The sequence below is a fragment of the Belonocnema kinseyi genome, chromosome 9, assembly GCF_010883055.1.
Source record: "Belonocnema kinseyi isolate 2016_QV_RU_SX_M_011 chromosome 9, B_treatae_v1, whole genome shotgun sequence".
NCBI lineage: Eukaryota > Metazoa > Arthropoda > Insecta > Hymenoptera > Cynipidae > Belonocnema > Belonocnema kinseyi.
In genome coordinates this window covers 41213039-41229243 of record NC_046665.1, presented here as the reverse complement: position 1 = coordinate 41229243, position 16205 = coordinate 41213039, and the positions used below count along the sequence as shown (strand labels likewise).

At 31.6% G+C, this 16205-nt stretch overlaps 1 protein-coding gene across 2 annotated transcripts in view; it reads left to right on the top strand.

Annotated features, from left to right (window-relative positions):
• LOC117179864 (arylsulfatase B-like) overlaps positions 1-16205 on the top strand; it is a 38627-nt gene that overhangs the window by 19567 nt on the left and 2855 nt on the right. For both annotated transcript variants that reach the window (XM_033372030.1, XM_033372031.1), the window contains exons 6-7: positions 953-1244; positions 1572-1888. In XM_033372030.1, the coding sequence (XP_033227921.1) occupies positions 953-1244; positions 1572-1888 (609 nt within the window). The remainder of the gene's footprint in view (positions 1-952; positions 1245-1571; positions 1889-16205) is intronic.

Below are 16205 nucleotides of genomic sequence, written 5' to 3'. Positions count from 1 at the left end.
CGACCAAAGCTATCAATTTTATAAAATGAGTTTGAACGCCAAATTTATGGGTATAACAAAACAGTAAATAGATCAAAAGTACTGTTCCTTATGTTCTTAGGTGAGCTAAATTCGAATTCATGGTCAAAATTAAAATATTTCGACTTCAGAATTAAATATGGCGGTTTTTCGTATACAAAAATAGTGAAAAATGTTTAATATTTTATTTTTATAATTTTTTTCAGACATAAAATGCTTTTATATCTTAAAATTTCTTCAACCATTAGTGTACAAAATTCTTGAATTTTAACAAAAATTTTTTATATATATGTTTTTTCTTCCAAAATGGCGGATAAAATGCAAAAATGTTCCAAAAACTGGTTTTTCCATCATCTTTGTTTTTCTCAAAAATTTGAAAGTTTAAAAAAATGTTCAATGGAATAAAAATGTCTTAAAATTAACCATAAAACACTATGCATTTTTTTTTAGATTTTTCAGAATAAATTTTTAATTTTTCAAAAAATCAAAAATTAAAAAAATTGTCTAAATCTGAAAAATTTAAGAACATTCTTTTACTAATTCTAAAACATTTTTATTTCTGAAAAATTTGTACTGGAGCCTATATATTTTGGAAAATAATTGATCAAACTTGATGCGAATTCTTTTCGCATGAAGTTTGATCATTTATATCCCAAAATCTATAGGCTCTGGTACAAATTTTCCAAAAATAAAAATGTCTTAGAATTAGTAGAATTAGACATTTTTAATCTATGGAACTTTTTTTTAAACTTCGAAGTTTTTGAGAAAAACAACGATGATGGAATTTTGTTATACCTATAAATGTTGCGGTCAAACTCATGTTATAAAATTGATAGCTTTGGTCGTTAATGGGTTAACATATAATAAATTGTGAAGCTTAGATCAAAGTTTCTAAATTAATCTTATCAATATCTCTACTAATTTTTCATTATAGACAAAATACACATTATACGAAGGTGGAGTGAGGGGTGTGGCAGCTCTCTGGTCACCAAGATTGCAAAAAATGGCTGTTGTCTCAGAACAATTAATTCACATAACAGATTGGTTGCCAACTCTTTATTCGGCAGCAGGTGGTAATTTGAAGGAGCTGGGAGAAATTGATGGAGTTGATCAATGGCCAGTTCTCAGTGAAGGTCGTGGATATGCCAGAGAATCTATTGTACTGAATATCGACGAAGTTACAAAAACTGAGGCGGCGATAAATAATCGATTTAAACTCGTCAGAGGTAATTCAAATAATCAAAAGAATCTGGTATCATAAGGATCCTCACTAGTTATCGAACCTCAGCTCTTCATAATAGTTGATAAAATCGAGGAAAATAGCCATATGGTTAAACATGAGAACTTTCAAGAGAAAAATCTAAGTCAGATAAAAAAAGTTAAATCTATAATTGTTCATTCAAGATTATAATGATTTAAGATGTGGTATTTTGTCATCCACTTAAAAAAAATCATAATTTGCATTCAATTTGCATTCACTGCTAGATTCTTTTCAAGCTTATTTTTGGATTTAAAGTGAATTTAAAGTTAAGTTTTGTAATTATTTTAAATAGGTTCATTGAAACGAGGATATTATGATGGTTTTCATGGAGAATCTGGACGAAATAGAGAAGTCCCAAATTATAATACAACAAAAGTGATGAAAAGTGCTGTTTCTGGAAGCATTTCAGCTCATCTTGGAGGACCGGTCACCCAACCGAGCGCGATGGTTAGTTTGAGACTGCAAGCAACTGTCCAGTGCTTTTCAAATAGCACGTATTACTCTTATCCGATCCGAAATACGTTTATTACTTGTAATGAGACAGAGTGTCTTTTTGATATTATAAACGACCCTTGTGAAACAAAAAATATTGCGAAACAGTACCCTAATGTAAGTATTCATTTTAGCAAAAATACTATATGCCTATTTATCATATAACTGTTCGATAATCTACTATTTTAAACGTGTCTCGTTAGTGTCATAGTTACTAGAGAAGGTAACTTCACATCCCCTTAAAATTTACTTTACATTTATCTCCCGCACCATAATTGTTTTATTCATGAAGGAAATAATTCAACCAGAGGAGACCAGGGTTTCAAAGGACTTGCTAGATGATGAGGAAAAAAATCATATTTTTTATAGTCAATGTTTTGGGTTTTGATACTTTTAAGCAGCCTGGCTCTTTTTGGAAATGTAAAAAAATATTTAAATGAGACATGGGGTTTTTATAGTTTAGTTTATAGGCAAGTGGGGAGCCCCGATGTAGACCCCCTGTATATTAAGCTATCAAGCCAATTGCGCCACACCCTCAAAAATTCGCTCTCAGTAGTTGACTCCAGACCTCTTGGTGAAGCCCAGTATACCAGCCATTGATCACGTTATAACGTTTTCAGTTCTCACGAAGTGGGCCCCAAAGATTTTTTTCCTGAGCCTAGTTACTGCCGGGCACTGGCATCAGACGTTTTGCACGTCATAGTTCAAGTAGTTGTGCCTTGTAAGCGTCCCAGTAGGCCCGAAATTTAAAGACGTTTTTAGGGCATAAGGTTTGAAAGACCACTGTCCTTATGGTTTCAAGGGTAATCTTAGGATATCCCTGGGTCTTTTCACCTTGTACGCATAGCCCAGGATGGCTTCCGCCTGTTGGCTACTCTGGCTTTGTTTATAGTATTCTCGGTGCTTCACCTGGCCCCAGATTTTGATGGTCATACCGATTCAGCAAGATACTAGTTCCAGTACCGGTTCCAGTCCTATGTCCCAGCACAGCGAAAAAGGGCCAGAATCTTTGTCTGAAAAACGCTGACATGCCGCCATTATGGGCATAGCTCTCACTGCTCCCGTCACACCCCGAAACAGTGTCTCCAGAACGTGGGATTTTTCGGCCCCCACCACTCTCCCATCTGGGAGCGACACATTCAAACGTGGCGTGTCGGTGAGTCTGCTCTGCTACATGTTGCGCAGGCCAGCCTCTTGTAGAGCCGAAAATGCACGAGCACGAGCCCCCCCCCCCCCCCCCCCCCCCCCCCCCCCCGACTTTACGATTCGTTTTCGGTGGCTAACTGCTAACTGGCTATTTGGAGGAGTTTTTAAGTAAACTGAATTTCGCAGATTGTCAAGAGAATGAAAGTTCAGGCCACTTTGCTATGTTCTATAATTTCAGAAAAAAATAAGAAAATTAATTCTTATCAAGCCTTATTGCGCAATTGTGTTGCACTTTAAAAAAAAATTTATTTTGGTTTAAAAAATGTGCTTTCAAATTTTCGTAAGTTTAAGAGATATTCGGGAATTTTGAAACGATTAAAAAATAACTAAAATTTGTAAAGATTTTTTAAAGAATTTTTTAAGGTTTCACGAAAATAAAAAAAAATTCTTTTAAGTTTCTACGAATAATTAATATAATTTTTTATTTTGAAAAATTGATTTAAAAAAATTCTTGAGAAAATTTAGAAGATTATAAGGAAATTTTTTTCTACATTTTGAATGATTTTTTAAATTTTTGATAAAAACTCGAGAGAGTTACCAATATCTTGGAGAATTCAAAACGTTTTAAATTGATAATAAATTTTCCTATTATTTTTTAAATCTTTTAAAATAAAAATAAAATGTCTTAAAAATCTCCTAGGATCTTTTCTGACACATCTGATATATTCGAAAATCTTTTTTTTTAACTGTGTTAAAAATCTTATAATAATTATTTAAATTAAAATCTATAAACAAACTGATAATACTTATTTTATTGTATATGAAATCTTTACAAAATCTCTAATGTCTTAAAATACTAATCTCAACATTGCAAAATTTAGCTTTTACAATTTTATTGTAATTGTAAAGAAATTGTAATTGAAATTGATTGTAAATAATTATAAAATAAATCTAACAAAATTTATTTTATGAAGAAATATCTCATGATTATAAAAAGAGAAAAAAATGGTAAAGGTAAGACTTTGTATCATTATAATAATTAATGAACATATTTTTAGATTATTTTTCCTTGATTCTTGCCGAGGGTCAAACATGGTACGAAAATCCGTCGTGAAATTTACAAAATAAAACTGTACTCTCTATACATTAATTTTTTTTGATTAAAAATAATAATACTTTTATACATATTGCCAAAATTTATTTGAATATGAGACACATTGATTTTTATTTTTAAAATTCCTGTAAATAGTTGGTGTTTTTAAAAGTTTACGATATTTGTGTATCATGCTTGAATTTAGGGAATAGATTGCAGGAATAAAATTATAAAAATACATCCATTAGTTAGTAAAGTACTGTGAAGAATCGCCTTTAAAATTATAGTTGAAGTTAAAGAAATAGATATTTCTCTTATCGTTTTTCAGCATAGGATTTTTCACTTAACGTGAAGCAGATTAAAATACATTTAAAAAATAAAAATAAGAAAGTTCAAATATTCATACAGTTTTCTGTTCAGAAAATCCCACACATTTTTTATTGAAATTCCTTTTTGCACCACATTCAAAGAAAATTTTATAACATTTCTGTCAAATGATTAGTCTTTTGAATGAGGTCAAGTTAATTATTTTTTGGACTTTTCTCTTAAAACCCTCAAAATTGTGATTATAGCCTAAAATGGCATGAAAAGGGATGTATCAAAAAAAGAACCTAGAGGACTTTACATTTTTTATTTCATTAGATTTAAAAAAATATTTGAAAAATTCGAGTCTTTTTAAAAGATTTTTAGGACATTTAGAAGTTTGGAAGATATGAACGAATATTTGATAAATTTTGAGAAATGTCAAGTTTTTAAATATTTCTAATACGTTTAAAACAAAATAAATTCCAAAAAAATGTTTTTAACTCACTGCATTTTTTTTTAAATTTTAAAAAAGCATTCAAGATGTAAAAAACTTGACTTTTATAATCTTCTAAATTTTTCACAGGAATATTAAGAAAAATAATTTAATCTCCTTGAAATCTTTCGGAATTCCCTTAAAGCTTCTAAAGTTTATTTTTTCGAAATATTTGAAAATGTACATTTCCAAAAAATTTAAGTTTAAAATTAGATTTGAATTTCTACCATTCTTCTGAATATTTCTTGAATTTACTGGATTATTTACGTTTTTTAACAAATTTTAACCTTATCAAATTGAAACATTTTGCTTTAAAATCTTCTACACTCTTCTTTTAAATTTTAGGAAATCGTTTGATGTGTTTCAAAATCTTTTTGATTTTTTTTAAAGTAAATTTTTGTAAATAAAAAATATTTAAAATTTTCAAACGATTATTAGAAAAATAATCCCTTTTCTAATATTTTCAGACCTTCAAATCTTCTAATTTTTAAGAATTATTCAAATTTTTCCTGATTCTTTTGCAAGTTTTAATTATTTTATTTTTTAATCGTTTCAAAATTTCTGAATACCTCGTAAACTTACTAAAATTTGAAAGCAAATTTTACAAACCAACATAAACATAACAAAAAATGGTGCAACAAAATTGCGCAAGAAGGCTTAATAAGAATTAAATTCCTTATTTTTTCTAAAATTATATAATATGACAAAATTACGAAATAATTTTAAAAAATTCTGTTCTTTTTAATTTTCTCTCAGAAATCATTTAATTCCATTTTTGGTTGAAAAATAATTTTTGAAATGAAAATCTATCTATATGTTTAAAAATTGAACTATTCTGCTGTAAATTTAACTGTTTTGTTGAAAATTCGATTTTTTTGTTATTGGAAAACATTTTCTTATACTAAAAATTTAACTGTATCATTTTTGGTTGAATTTTTTTGGTAGGAAATTGACCTTTCTCAGTCAAAAATTCTTATTTTTTGATAGAAAATTATTCTTCTTGTTTAAAAATTCATCTATTTTAATCAAGAATTCATTTCTTTCAATGAAAATGCATTTTTTCGTGAAACTTCTTTTATTTTGGTATAAAATGGTTGAAAGTTCATCTATTTTCTGGAAATTTATCTATTTTGTTAACAACGATTTTTATTGTTTTAAAATTGATTTTGAAAATTTAGAATTCTGTTTTCGATAGATAGTTATTGGTTTGAAAATTAAACTATTTGTTTGCAAATATAATTTATTGCTTGGAAATTTAAATATTTTGTTGAAACTTTGATTTTTTGAGGTTGATAATTATTTTTCAACTGAAAATTCATCTATTCAATTTATCATTGAAACATTATAATTTTAGTTGAAATATAATTTCTTTCGTTGAAAATTCCATTTTTTGTCTGAAAATTTAACTAGTCCATTTTTGATCGAATACTTTTTTTTTAGTTTAAAATTCGTTTCTATAGATGAAAATTGGACAATTTTGTTGACACTTTTTTTTTCTTGAAAAATTTTCTTTTTAGTTATAAATTTATCTTCTTTGTTGGCGAATAATTCTTCTTTAAAAATTCATTTGTTTCAGATAAAAATTAATTACTTTTGTTGAAAATTGTCATTTATTTAGGTTTAAAAATTAATTTTTTCAACTGCAAACTTCAGTATAAACTACAATGTTTAAGTTAAAAAATGTATTTTTAAAAGTAGTTTCTTAGATTGAAAAATTAAACTATTTTGTCGAAAATTTGTTTGTTATTTGTTAAAAATCCATTGTTTACTAAAAATATGACTAAGGCATGCAGCACTAAATTTGAAACGTTTTAGACCCAGAAGTCTTGTCTCCTATATCTATTTACATCAAGTCAATTATATTTGCCTCTTCGTAATAAGCCTAATGGTTGTAAGATAACTCGGGATTTCAAAACCTGAATATATTTGAGGAGCAGCTAGATCGTCATTCGTGAGGTCGGGAGAGCTCGGTTCCTGCTCGTGCATTTTCGGCTTTACAAAGGCTGGGCTTCGCAGCATTTAACAGAGCAGACTCACGGACACGCTACGTTTGAATGTGTCGCTCCCTGATGGAAGAGTGTTGGGGCCGAAAAATTCCACGTTCTGGAGACGCTGCCCCGATACGTCAGAGTTTGCAATCATCGAGTAGAGCCATGCAAGCTTTTTAGACCCTAGACCCTACTTCAAACCAAAGGCTCTTCTGCACATTAAAAATATCAAGTCAAACTTCTTACCTTGGGTATCTAGAAGCTTAGCCCATTTCAGGTGGCTATATCTAGGATTACCCCAGGATATTTAACTGAGTCTGATGTTTGAGATCATCAACCGTCTTACACTAAATGCCGGTGCATCAACTATCGACACTTTGTACATTCTCAAGAAAATGAACAGGCTGGTCTTTTCCGGATTTACCAAGAGCCCCGAGCTGACCCACCATAGCTCTCTGTTGCGCAGCGCCGACCTTGCAAGACCCTTAAATGTTTCTAGATGAGCCCCCCTGACTAGGATTACAGTCATTCGCGTATCTCTTAGCCGTCCACTAGAACTCAACACAGGAGTAATAACAGGACAACCCACGCCCTTGTGGACATCCCCACAGCGCTATTCATGTGACTAGGGCTTTGCCCCATCTAACTTTGAGCATGCTTCCTACCCAGCTTACTAGCTTCTTGGGCGTGCCACACCTTCAAGCCTCTCGAGAGATGACTTCTGGAGGCTTATTGCTGAAGACACTCTCTTATATTTAAGAAGGTGCCCACAGAATACCCTCCCTGTCCCTGCTGCTGCTACAATTTGCCTACGGAAGCATTGAGTGCAGTTTTAACGAAGCGATCAGCATAAAAGGCGTACTTCCCTCTGCGTAGCGGGAAAGCTAAAGGCACCTCACCCCTAATATATCTCTCGGCCAACTTCCCTAGCGTCTTCAGGATGTAGGACTTTAAACTGATTAGCCAGACATCTTTACCAGTAGTGTAGCCCTTCTTCCCAGGTTAATGAATGAAGGGCGCTCTACCAGTCTTCTGTGCGATGACACATGTTTTAGGGCAATGATTGCCATGAATAGTTTTGTCAGTGGGGCTTCTGGATATTTTCCGGGATCTTGCGAAGCCTCGCAATGTCCGAAATGATCTTGGATTTCTTGCAGAAGAATCTCTGATGTTCCTATTTGTATATTCTTATATTTTTATTGAATTCATACTGGGCCGTCTGATAGTTATACCAGTCTAAAGGCAATTTAGTTACATTTGTCCCGTTGTACAACACTCTAGTCTTTTCACGGACTTTCTCTAGGTTGGTGATCACCATTCTGTTCCTTTCCTAGACTTAATTGTACTTGTAGGGCAATTGTTCTAATATGATGTAATCACAGCCCTTTGCAAAAAAATAAGACGTTGCAAGATGGCTGGCAGATGTAAAACATCGAAACTCATTATGTAAAAAAGAACATGCAAAGTAAAGTGATGGGCAGGAGTGAAAGAGTCGAGAGAGAAGCGCACGTGTGTAGTCAGTCGGCGGTTCTGAGATATGTAGAAAGAGATTTTATAATTAGGTTTGATTTTCAGGACTGAGAAGGGATACACAAGGGTAATTTTAGGGACTGAGAAGAGCTGTACAGCGGGATGTGATACATAAGAGTAATTTCTTAGGCTGTGAACAGATGGACAAAAGTATTTTACACTTAGGGAGGTTTTTGGGCTGGGTGAGCTGGACGAGGAGATTTTACACTTAGGGGCCATCCATATACCACGTAGACAATTTTTCACCACTTTTTGACCCTCCCACACCCCCTCGTGGACAGCCGTGGAATTTTGACAAATACCCCCCCCCCCCCCCCCCCCACTCATGTACTTTGTCCACGTGGACGTCTTTGATGAAAATATAGATATTATTAGTCTTCAAAATGTCCGGAAGCTCGCCACAATTCCATGGACGTCATTTGAGTACTCACTAAAATTTCAGATTCTTTTGTTTTCATATGTCAACAGTTCGTAATTCGTTGACTGGCTAACAGCTGTTAGTGCATTCTGCAACAATTTATCGTTAAACTGGTCGGAAATTCGTGTGAAAAAACTTCATTTTAATACTCTTCAAAGCTAAAAACTAAAAATAAGTTTGACTGGCAGCTCATTAGTGGTGACAAAGTTAACAAAGAAGACTGTGAAACATGTCAAAGATTCGAGTGAAAAAACGTAATTTTAGTACTCTTGAAACCCATTGGGGATGATTTTTAGGTCAAACAACTGCCAAGAAATTTGACTCGCAGCTCCTGAGTGGTGCTAAATTTGACTAGTAGGCTGTCAAACATGCCAGAAATTCAAGTCAAGAAACGTGATTTTCGTACTCTTGAAACCCATTGTTGCGAGCTGTGAATTTACGTAAAAAGTAAGATTTTCGTAGTTTCTTTTTTTATGTACATATTAGTTTTATAGAAGTATCCTATAGATGAAAATTTTAATAAATGAAAAGGACAAAACTTTCTTTCGGTTACTGATTAAAATGTCAGTCAACTTTGGCACTACTCAGGACCTGCTAGTCAAATTCTTTGTTAGTTGTTTGCACCAAAACAATCATCCTCAATGGGTTTGAAGAGTACTAAAATGATTTTTTTTAACTCGAATTTTGACATGTTTGACAGTTTCCCAGTTAACTTTGGCACCACTCAGTAGCTGCCAGTCAAACTTATTGTTAGTTTTTGGCATCCAAACAATCATTCCCCGTGGGTTTGAAGAGTACTAAAATTACGTTTTTTCACTCGAATCTTTGACATGTTTGACAGTTTGTCAGTTAATTTTGGCACCACTCAGGAGCTGCCAGTCAAACTTATTGTTTGTTTTTAATATCCAAACAATCATTCCCCGTGGGTTTGAAGAGTACCAAAATGACGTTTTTTCACTTGAATTTTTGATGAGTTTAACGATTAATTGTTGCAAAATACACCAACAACTCTTAGTCAATCAACGAATTTCGAACTGTTGACTATGAAAACAAAAGAATCTGGAATTTCAGTGTGTACTAAAATGACGTCCACAGAATTATCGAGAGCACCCGGACTATAAGAAGTCCAAAAGGAGCGATGAATTGGCTGAAAAAATTCGAATTTCATCTACCAGCTATCTTGACTTTCTTGAGTTCTGAGTGGAAAACAATGGACCAAATGCATATAATTCGGCCCATTTTGACCTTATTTTGCTGATATCTTCATAAAAACTAATTTTTTCATCCAATGTATTTGAAAAATAGTTTTTATTTTTTAAGAACTATTGAATGAAATAATAAAATTATAATAATTATTATTCAACATATTTAAAAAATAAAGCTTTTTCCCGTGGATTTGGTCCATTATTTTCCCCTCAGCACTAAAAAATGTGAAGTTAGCTGTTGGTTGAAATAAAAATACCTAAATAACAAGCTTTTAAAGGCGTGATAAGTCACATCAATATGGCGGAATGAGCGCGGCAGAAATATAAATTCGAAATGTATACACATTTTTCTTTTTTAAATATAAATTCGAAATCAAATTTTTTTACAGTATACTGGCATTGTTAGTGATTTTAGAGCATATACTTTAATAAGCCAAAATAACCAAAATTAGTGGATGACCCTATTGTTGGGGTTTCTAGAGCGGGCTTTAAACCCGGCTCTGTATTAAAGTTAATAGTTTAATTATTTAAAATAAATATTTTATTATATTTATTAGTGATAAAGTCTTCTCAACTTGTATAGATTTTCAAAAACTATAAAGTTTCAGCTCAAAAATGTTTGATTATAATATTTAGTGGCCAAAGAGATTTTTTATTTAATGTTATGTAGATATCTGAAAAAGTACTTCTTTCTCTACTAATTCAATTTTGAAAATAACAGGAAAAGTTTCTTTGAAACTTTTCAAGTAAAATAGTTTATTAGATAGGTAAGGGCGAAAGGCGGCGATTTCTGACTGAGGTAGGCATCATCATACCTATCTTTCATAACTTCAAATGCGCTCATATGCGCGACCACCAAAAAATTTTCCGCTAGCTTATTAACAAAGATATCATATTTGGGGGGGGGGGGCAGTGTAACGCACGTGTTAAAGCATTAACAGTGATGTGCAATATAAAGTTGAGGGCAAAATTTTACGAAGTGATGACCAACCAAATAAAAAGTTTGCAATCCGCATTGATTAAGGGAGTTTGCTATGGGCATTAAAATGCGCTCATATGCGCCATAAAGAAAAAAATTGCGCCACATTGATAACCGAGTTATCAGCGATTAAAAGGGGGGGGGGGGTTGCTGATGTAATTTTTCTAAACTAATAATATTTTTTCAAATTCATCATACTTACGTGTACAGAAATTGCCCAGCTTATTCCCGAGTTCTGATCTGGGCCCGATCGAATTTTCCACATGTGGCCCCAAGGGGCAGATGATGTGGCTCGCGTTTGAACCATGTCGGGTCGGGTTAGGTTAGACAAGATTATTTTAAGTTTTCTGTTATCGTCGTGATATTGTTTTTCTTTCATATAACTTAAAATACCAAAAGCAAATAGTAGATTGCCAACTCGGAATCACAGAATTGTTGGTGAGATTTCTTATATCCGCAATGAAGGCAAATGTAAGCATTAATTCGTTAGAATCAACATCACAATTCATTTTTAGCTTCTGAAGATTTACAGCAATGTATTCGAGAAAGCGTCGTAATTTTGAGCGCATTTACTATGTATATGAATAAAAAAATGTTTTCCAGCTTTTTAGAATTTTATATTTTGTTGCTGATATTCTGAAAATAGTGATTACCTTATACCAAATGTATGAATTTCCGGATTAGTAACATTATAAATTAAATTCTTTTTATATTTTCTTGAACATAAACTCACCTTTTAAATCTCACTCTACGCGCCCCATGTGCATTAGTCTAACAAAAATAATTCCAAAAGAATATTAAGAAGATTCAAAAATATTTATCATTAAAAACCATTTGTGTATGTGTATGTGTAAAAGCTCTAAATTTGAACATTGTTAGTCACAGCATAATAGTTTTCTTCAAAATGCAAGGTTAAAAAAATATTAATATAAAATTTTTGAATTTTTACTAATTATAGAAATAAAAAGTTAAAGGGGCTCATTTACGGTCATTTACGGTCTGGCGCTAGACAGATTACAAAGATTCATTCGTTTTTAAATGCGCTCGTATGCGCCATAAATTTTTTTTTAATTTTGAAAATTGCTCAAGATATGGAGGTAACCAAATTTTAAGAAGTGATGACCAACAAAATAAAAAGTTTTCAATCCGCATTGATGAAGTGACTTTCCTATGGGGCTTCGACTGCGCTCATATGCGCCACTTTCATATTGAACAAAAAAACATTATCAATCCCCTCATTGCCACTTTTTACCGATCCACTATCCAATGATATCTCCAAATAGCCTACCCTAGTAATAAGCGTTGAATTCAGAAAAATTAGGAATTTGTATTTCTATGAATACGCGATTTTTCTCTGTCCAAAACTCCCCCAACGGGAACAGAAAAAGTGCAAATCCTATTCCTCTCAATCGACTTGGTAACAATTTACGGAAGCATTTATTTGACCTGTTTTTCATTATTAAATATTTTATAACACATAAATTCGAAAAATATTAAAATTTATATTAATTTATATTTTAATAATTTATTTAAACGTATTAAAAAATGCATTAAAGAAATCTATTTAAATGTGTCAATTAAAATAATTTTAACTCTAGAGAGGCGGACTTGAATTGATTACGATTAAATTTTTAAAACCTATATTCCACATAAAGGAATTAAAACAATTTCTTACACATATTTTGTAAACTTATTAGAAGGAATTAAATAATCTCAAAATACGAACAATTTTTGGGAATAGAAGACATCTCTGTGAGGTGTATCTGTCGGTAAAATTACAAGACATTAAATATATCGAAAACACGTTCTCTTTTGGGGAATAGGAACCTATGCGGCGGCCGCTATAGAAATAGAAATAAATAAGTTTCTGAAAACCATAATCAACCCTCTCATTACAACTTGTTACGATCTACTATCCAAATATATATCCGAATAACCTAAATTGCAATATAAAAATGTATAATGGTCTCTTCGGATGGAATTTGAAATGCGCTCACATGCGCCACTTTGAAAATTAAAAAAAAACCATAAGCAACCCCCTCATTACGAATTTTTACCGATTCATCGCCCGTAGATATTTCCAAATAACCTAAAATGTACTATACAATTTTTATGAGGGGCTTTTCGTATAGGATTTTAAATATTTTTATTATTTATTTGGATTTATCATTAGATATTGGATCGTAACAAGTGGTAATAAGAGGTTTGGTTATGATTTTTTGTTGATTTCGAAAGTAACGCATATTATCGCATATTTTATAATTCAATTTAAGTTATTTGTAGATATCATCGGATATAGGATTGGTAGAAACTGGTAATGAGAAGGTTGATTATGGTTTCTTGTTATTTAGAAAGTGACGCATACAAGAGAATTTGAAATCCTATCCGAAGAGACCTTTATAAATTTTTAATTTGCAATTTAAGCTATTTGGAGATATCATTTGTTGTTGGCTTGTAACAAGTGTTAATGAGGGGGTTAATTATGTTTTTTTTTTTGTCAATTTTGAAAGAGGGGCATATGAGCATATTTAAATCCTATCTGAAGAGACTATTATAAATTTTTATATTGCAATTTAAGTTATTTGGAGATATCATCGGATATTGGATCGTAACAAGTAGTAATGAGGGGGTTGTCAGTATTTTTATTAATTTTAAAAGTGGATCAAATGAGCGCCTTTGAAAGCCTATCCGAATAGACCTTTATACATTTTTATGTTGAAGTTTAGGTTATTTGGAGATATCATCGGTTGTTGGTTCGGTAGAAATTGGTAATGAGGAGGTTGATTACGGTTTTTTGTTAATTTCGAATGTGGCGCATATAAGCACATTCGAAATTCTATTCGAAAAGCTCTTCATAATATTGTATAGTGCAATTTAGGTTATTTTGAGATATCATTGGATAGTGGATCGGTAACAAGTGGCAATGAGGGGATTGATAATGATTTTTTGTTCATTTTGAAAGTGGCGCATATGAGCGCATTCGAAACCCCATAGGAATGTCACTCCATCAATGCAGATTGAAAACTTTTTATTTTGTTGGTCATCACTTCGTAAAATTTGGTTACCTCCAAATCTTGGGCAATTTTGAAAAGTAAAAAAAAAGTTATGGCGCATATGAGTGCATTTGGGGCGCAATTCATTGGGCTATAGACAACCCGAAAATCAACAGTGGGGGGGGGGGGGCTGATGTAACTGTCCTTCTCGGTATTTGGTTCATTGGACCCCGATCGTTTGGAACTAGCTTTAAGTTAAATAGCAACTTTGTCACTCCACCTTCCTTTCCGCATACTTCGTTTATAATTCCAAAAAAAGGTTTAAGAAAGAATTGCTATATGTGACAATAAATAAGAAAACTATATATTTGGATGAGATGTACAAAAGGACTGAAAAACTTGAGGAAAACCTTTGTGCCTTTAACTTTAACTCTGCGTATTACTAGACGGTTAGTAACGACAGAACTGACGACTGCATTAGGGGCCCTCAGGCCCTTAGCCTATGAGCCACAGAAGAGGGCACAGACCCTATTCTCTTCTCGTACTTTTATCACACTTATATAAATCGCAATAATCGTTGCAATTTCAACACATACTTTTACGGGTGAATTAATGATTATAATATGAATGTACTTTATGTACAATCTGCTTTTCGTAAAAATCAGAAATTTTTATGTCTTCTATTGATATAAAAAATACAGTATATGAGACAAACTTTCAAAAATGCCGTATTTCATCATATCCATGATCCAGTCTTCTCAGTTCTTATAGTTTATTAAAAAGAAAAAGTTTAAGGTCCGAAAATTTCAATAGTCTTCTAGAGGTCGAAAGATATCTTATTTAATCTTAGTGAGTTTATAAGAAAAACATGTCTTCTCTCCTCTATAAATTTAATTGAAAATCTGGAATTAATTGAATAGGTTTCTATAAACAAATTTTAAATGATTAAAATTGTATACTTTATAGTTTTATTATTTGAACATTCGTTTATTGGTTGAATTATTTTAATTTTTTCATAAGAAATCCCAAATAAAATCTTTATATCTTCTCCGGATAATTTTCGTTTTTTCTTTAAATTCGGTAAATTTATGTCATCCCCTTATAACTATAAATAATTTTTTATGTAAATTATGAATTTAACCAAATTTAAGTTGAATCCTAGCCGGGTTGAGCAATCTGCGCAACCCACAAATATTCTGCAATTAAAAAATATTTCATCTTGTATGTATATATAAAGCTTGTATGAGAAGATTCAATATTTTTCGATTGCAATATTTAATATCAATATTTTGTCATATTCTAAATAATATTTCTAAGTGCTTTAAATTGGTAAATTTGGTTGAATTGTTATTTTACATGTGAGAAAATAATATTTTCAAAATAAAATTTAAAAACTCTATAAATTATCTTAAAAGTTTTTTGGTGATATGGAATATTTTTTATGTTGAAAATGTGAAATGCATCGGAAAAAATGTAAAAACTCTCATAAATGAAAACAGAACAAGTCCCTGAATCTTTGAATTGCCAAAAGTTTTCTCAACTTTTTACATACAAATGTTTTAAATGCATGAACAGTTTCCAAAGTTTAACAAAATTGATATCTTTGATAATTAGTAAGACTTTTTAAATTTATTTGAAATTTATGAGCTTCGTGGAAATAGGTTATTCTCCTAAATGAACTCAACTTAAAAAGACATAGAAATTTATAAAGGAACAAAAATGTAACGTTTTACTATCAAAGCATTATTTGTTCCTAAATTTTTTTAATTGTGAGCCACAAAATTATATATCTCTTTTGAAATTTCTAAACATATGCATGCGCGCACGTGAAGCGCTTTTGCTGGTTCCCCTTCTCTAAAAATGCATGGTCTAAAAAAGTCGAAATTTGGATATTCTTATTATGATCAACTTTCCTCTATATCCTTCTTAATCGTTCAATTTTAAAATGTCAAATTGTATAATTTGATATTTTATAATGCAAAATATCATACAAATAAAATAAAATAATTAATTACCGTTGATAACTCATTTTTAATTTGGAGAAAATAGTTGATTCTGTTATTTATCACAAAATTTAAATTATACTGTCAAAAGTCAAAATATGACACAGGGTGGCGCAATTGAACTGCAACTTTTTATAACGCTGCATTTTTTATTTCAAATTTAATCTTATATAAATCAAACTCTCGCTTTCAGTCAAGTGTCGGGGGTTGCCTTCAAATGGCCTTGGACTGATTTCGAGGGATAGAAACGTGAACAGTGAGGGCCGCCTGACTCGTTTCC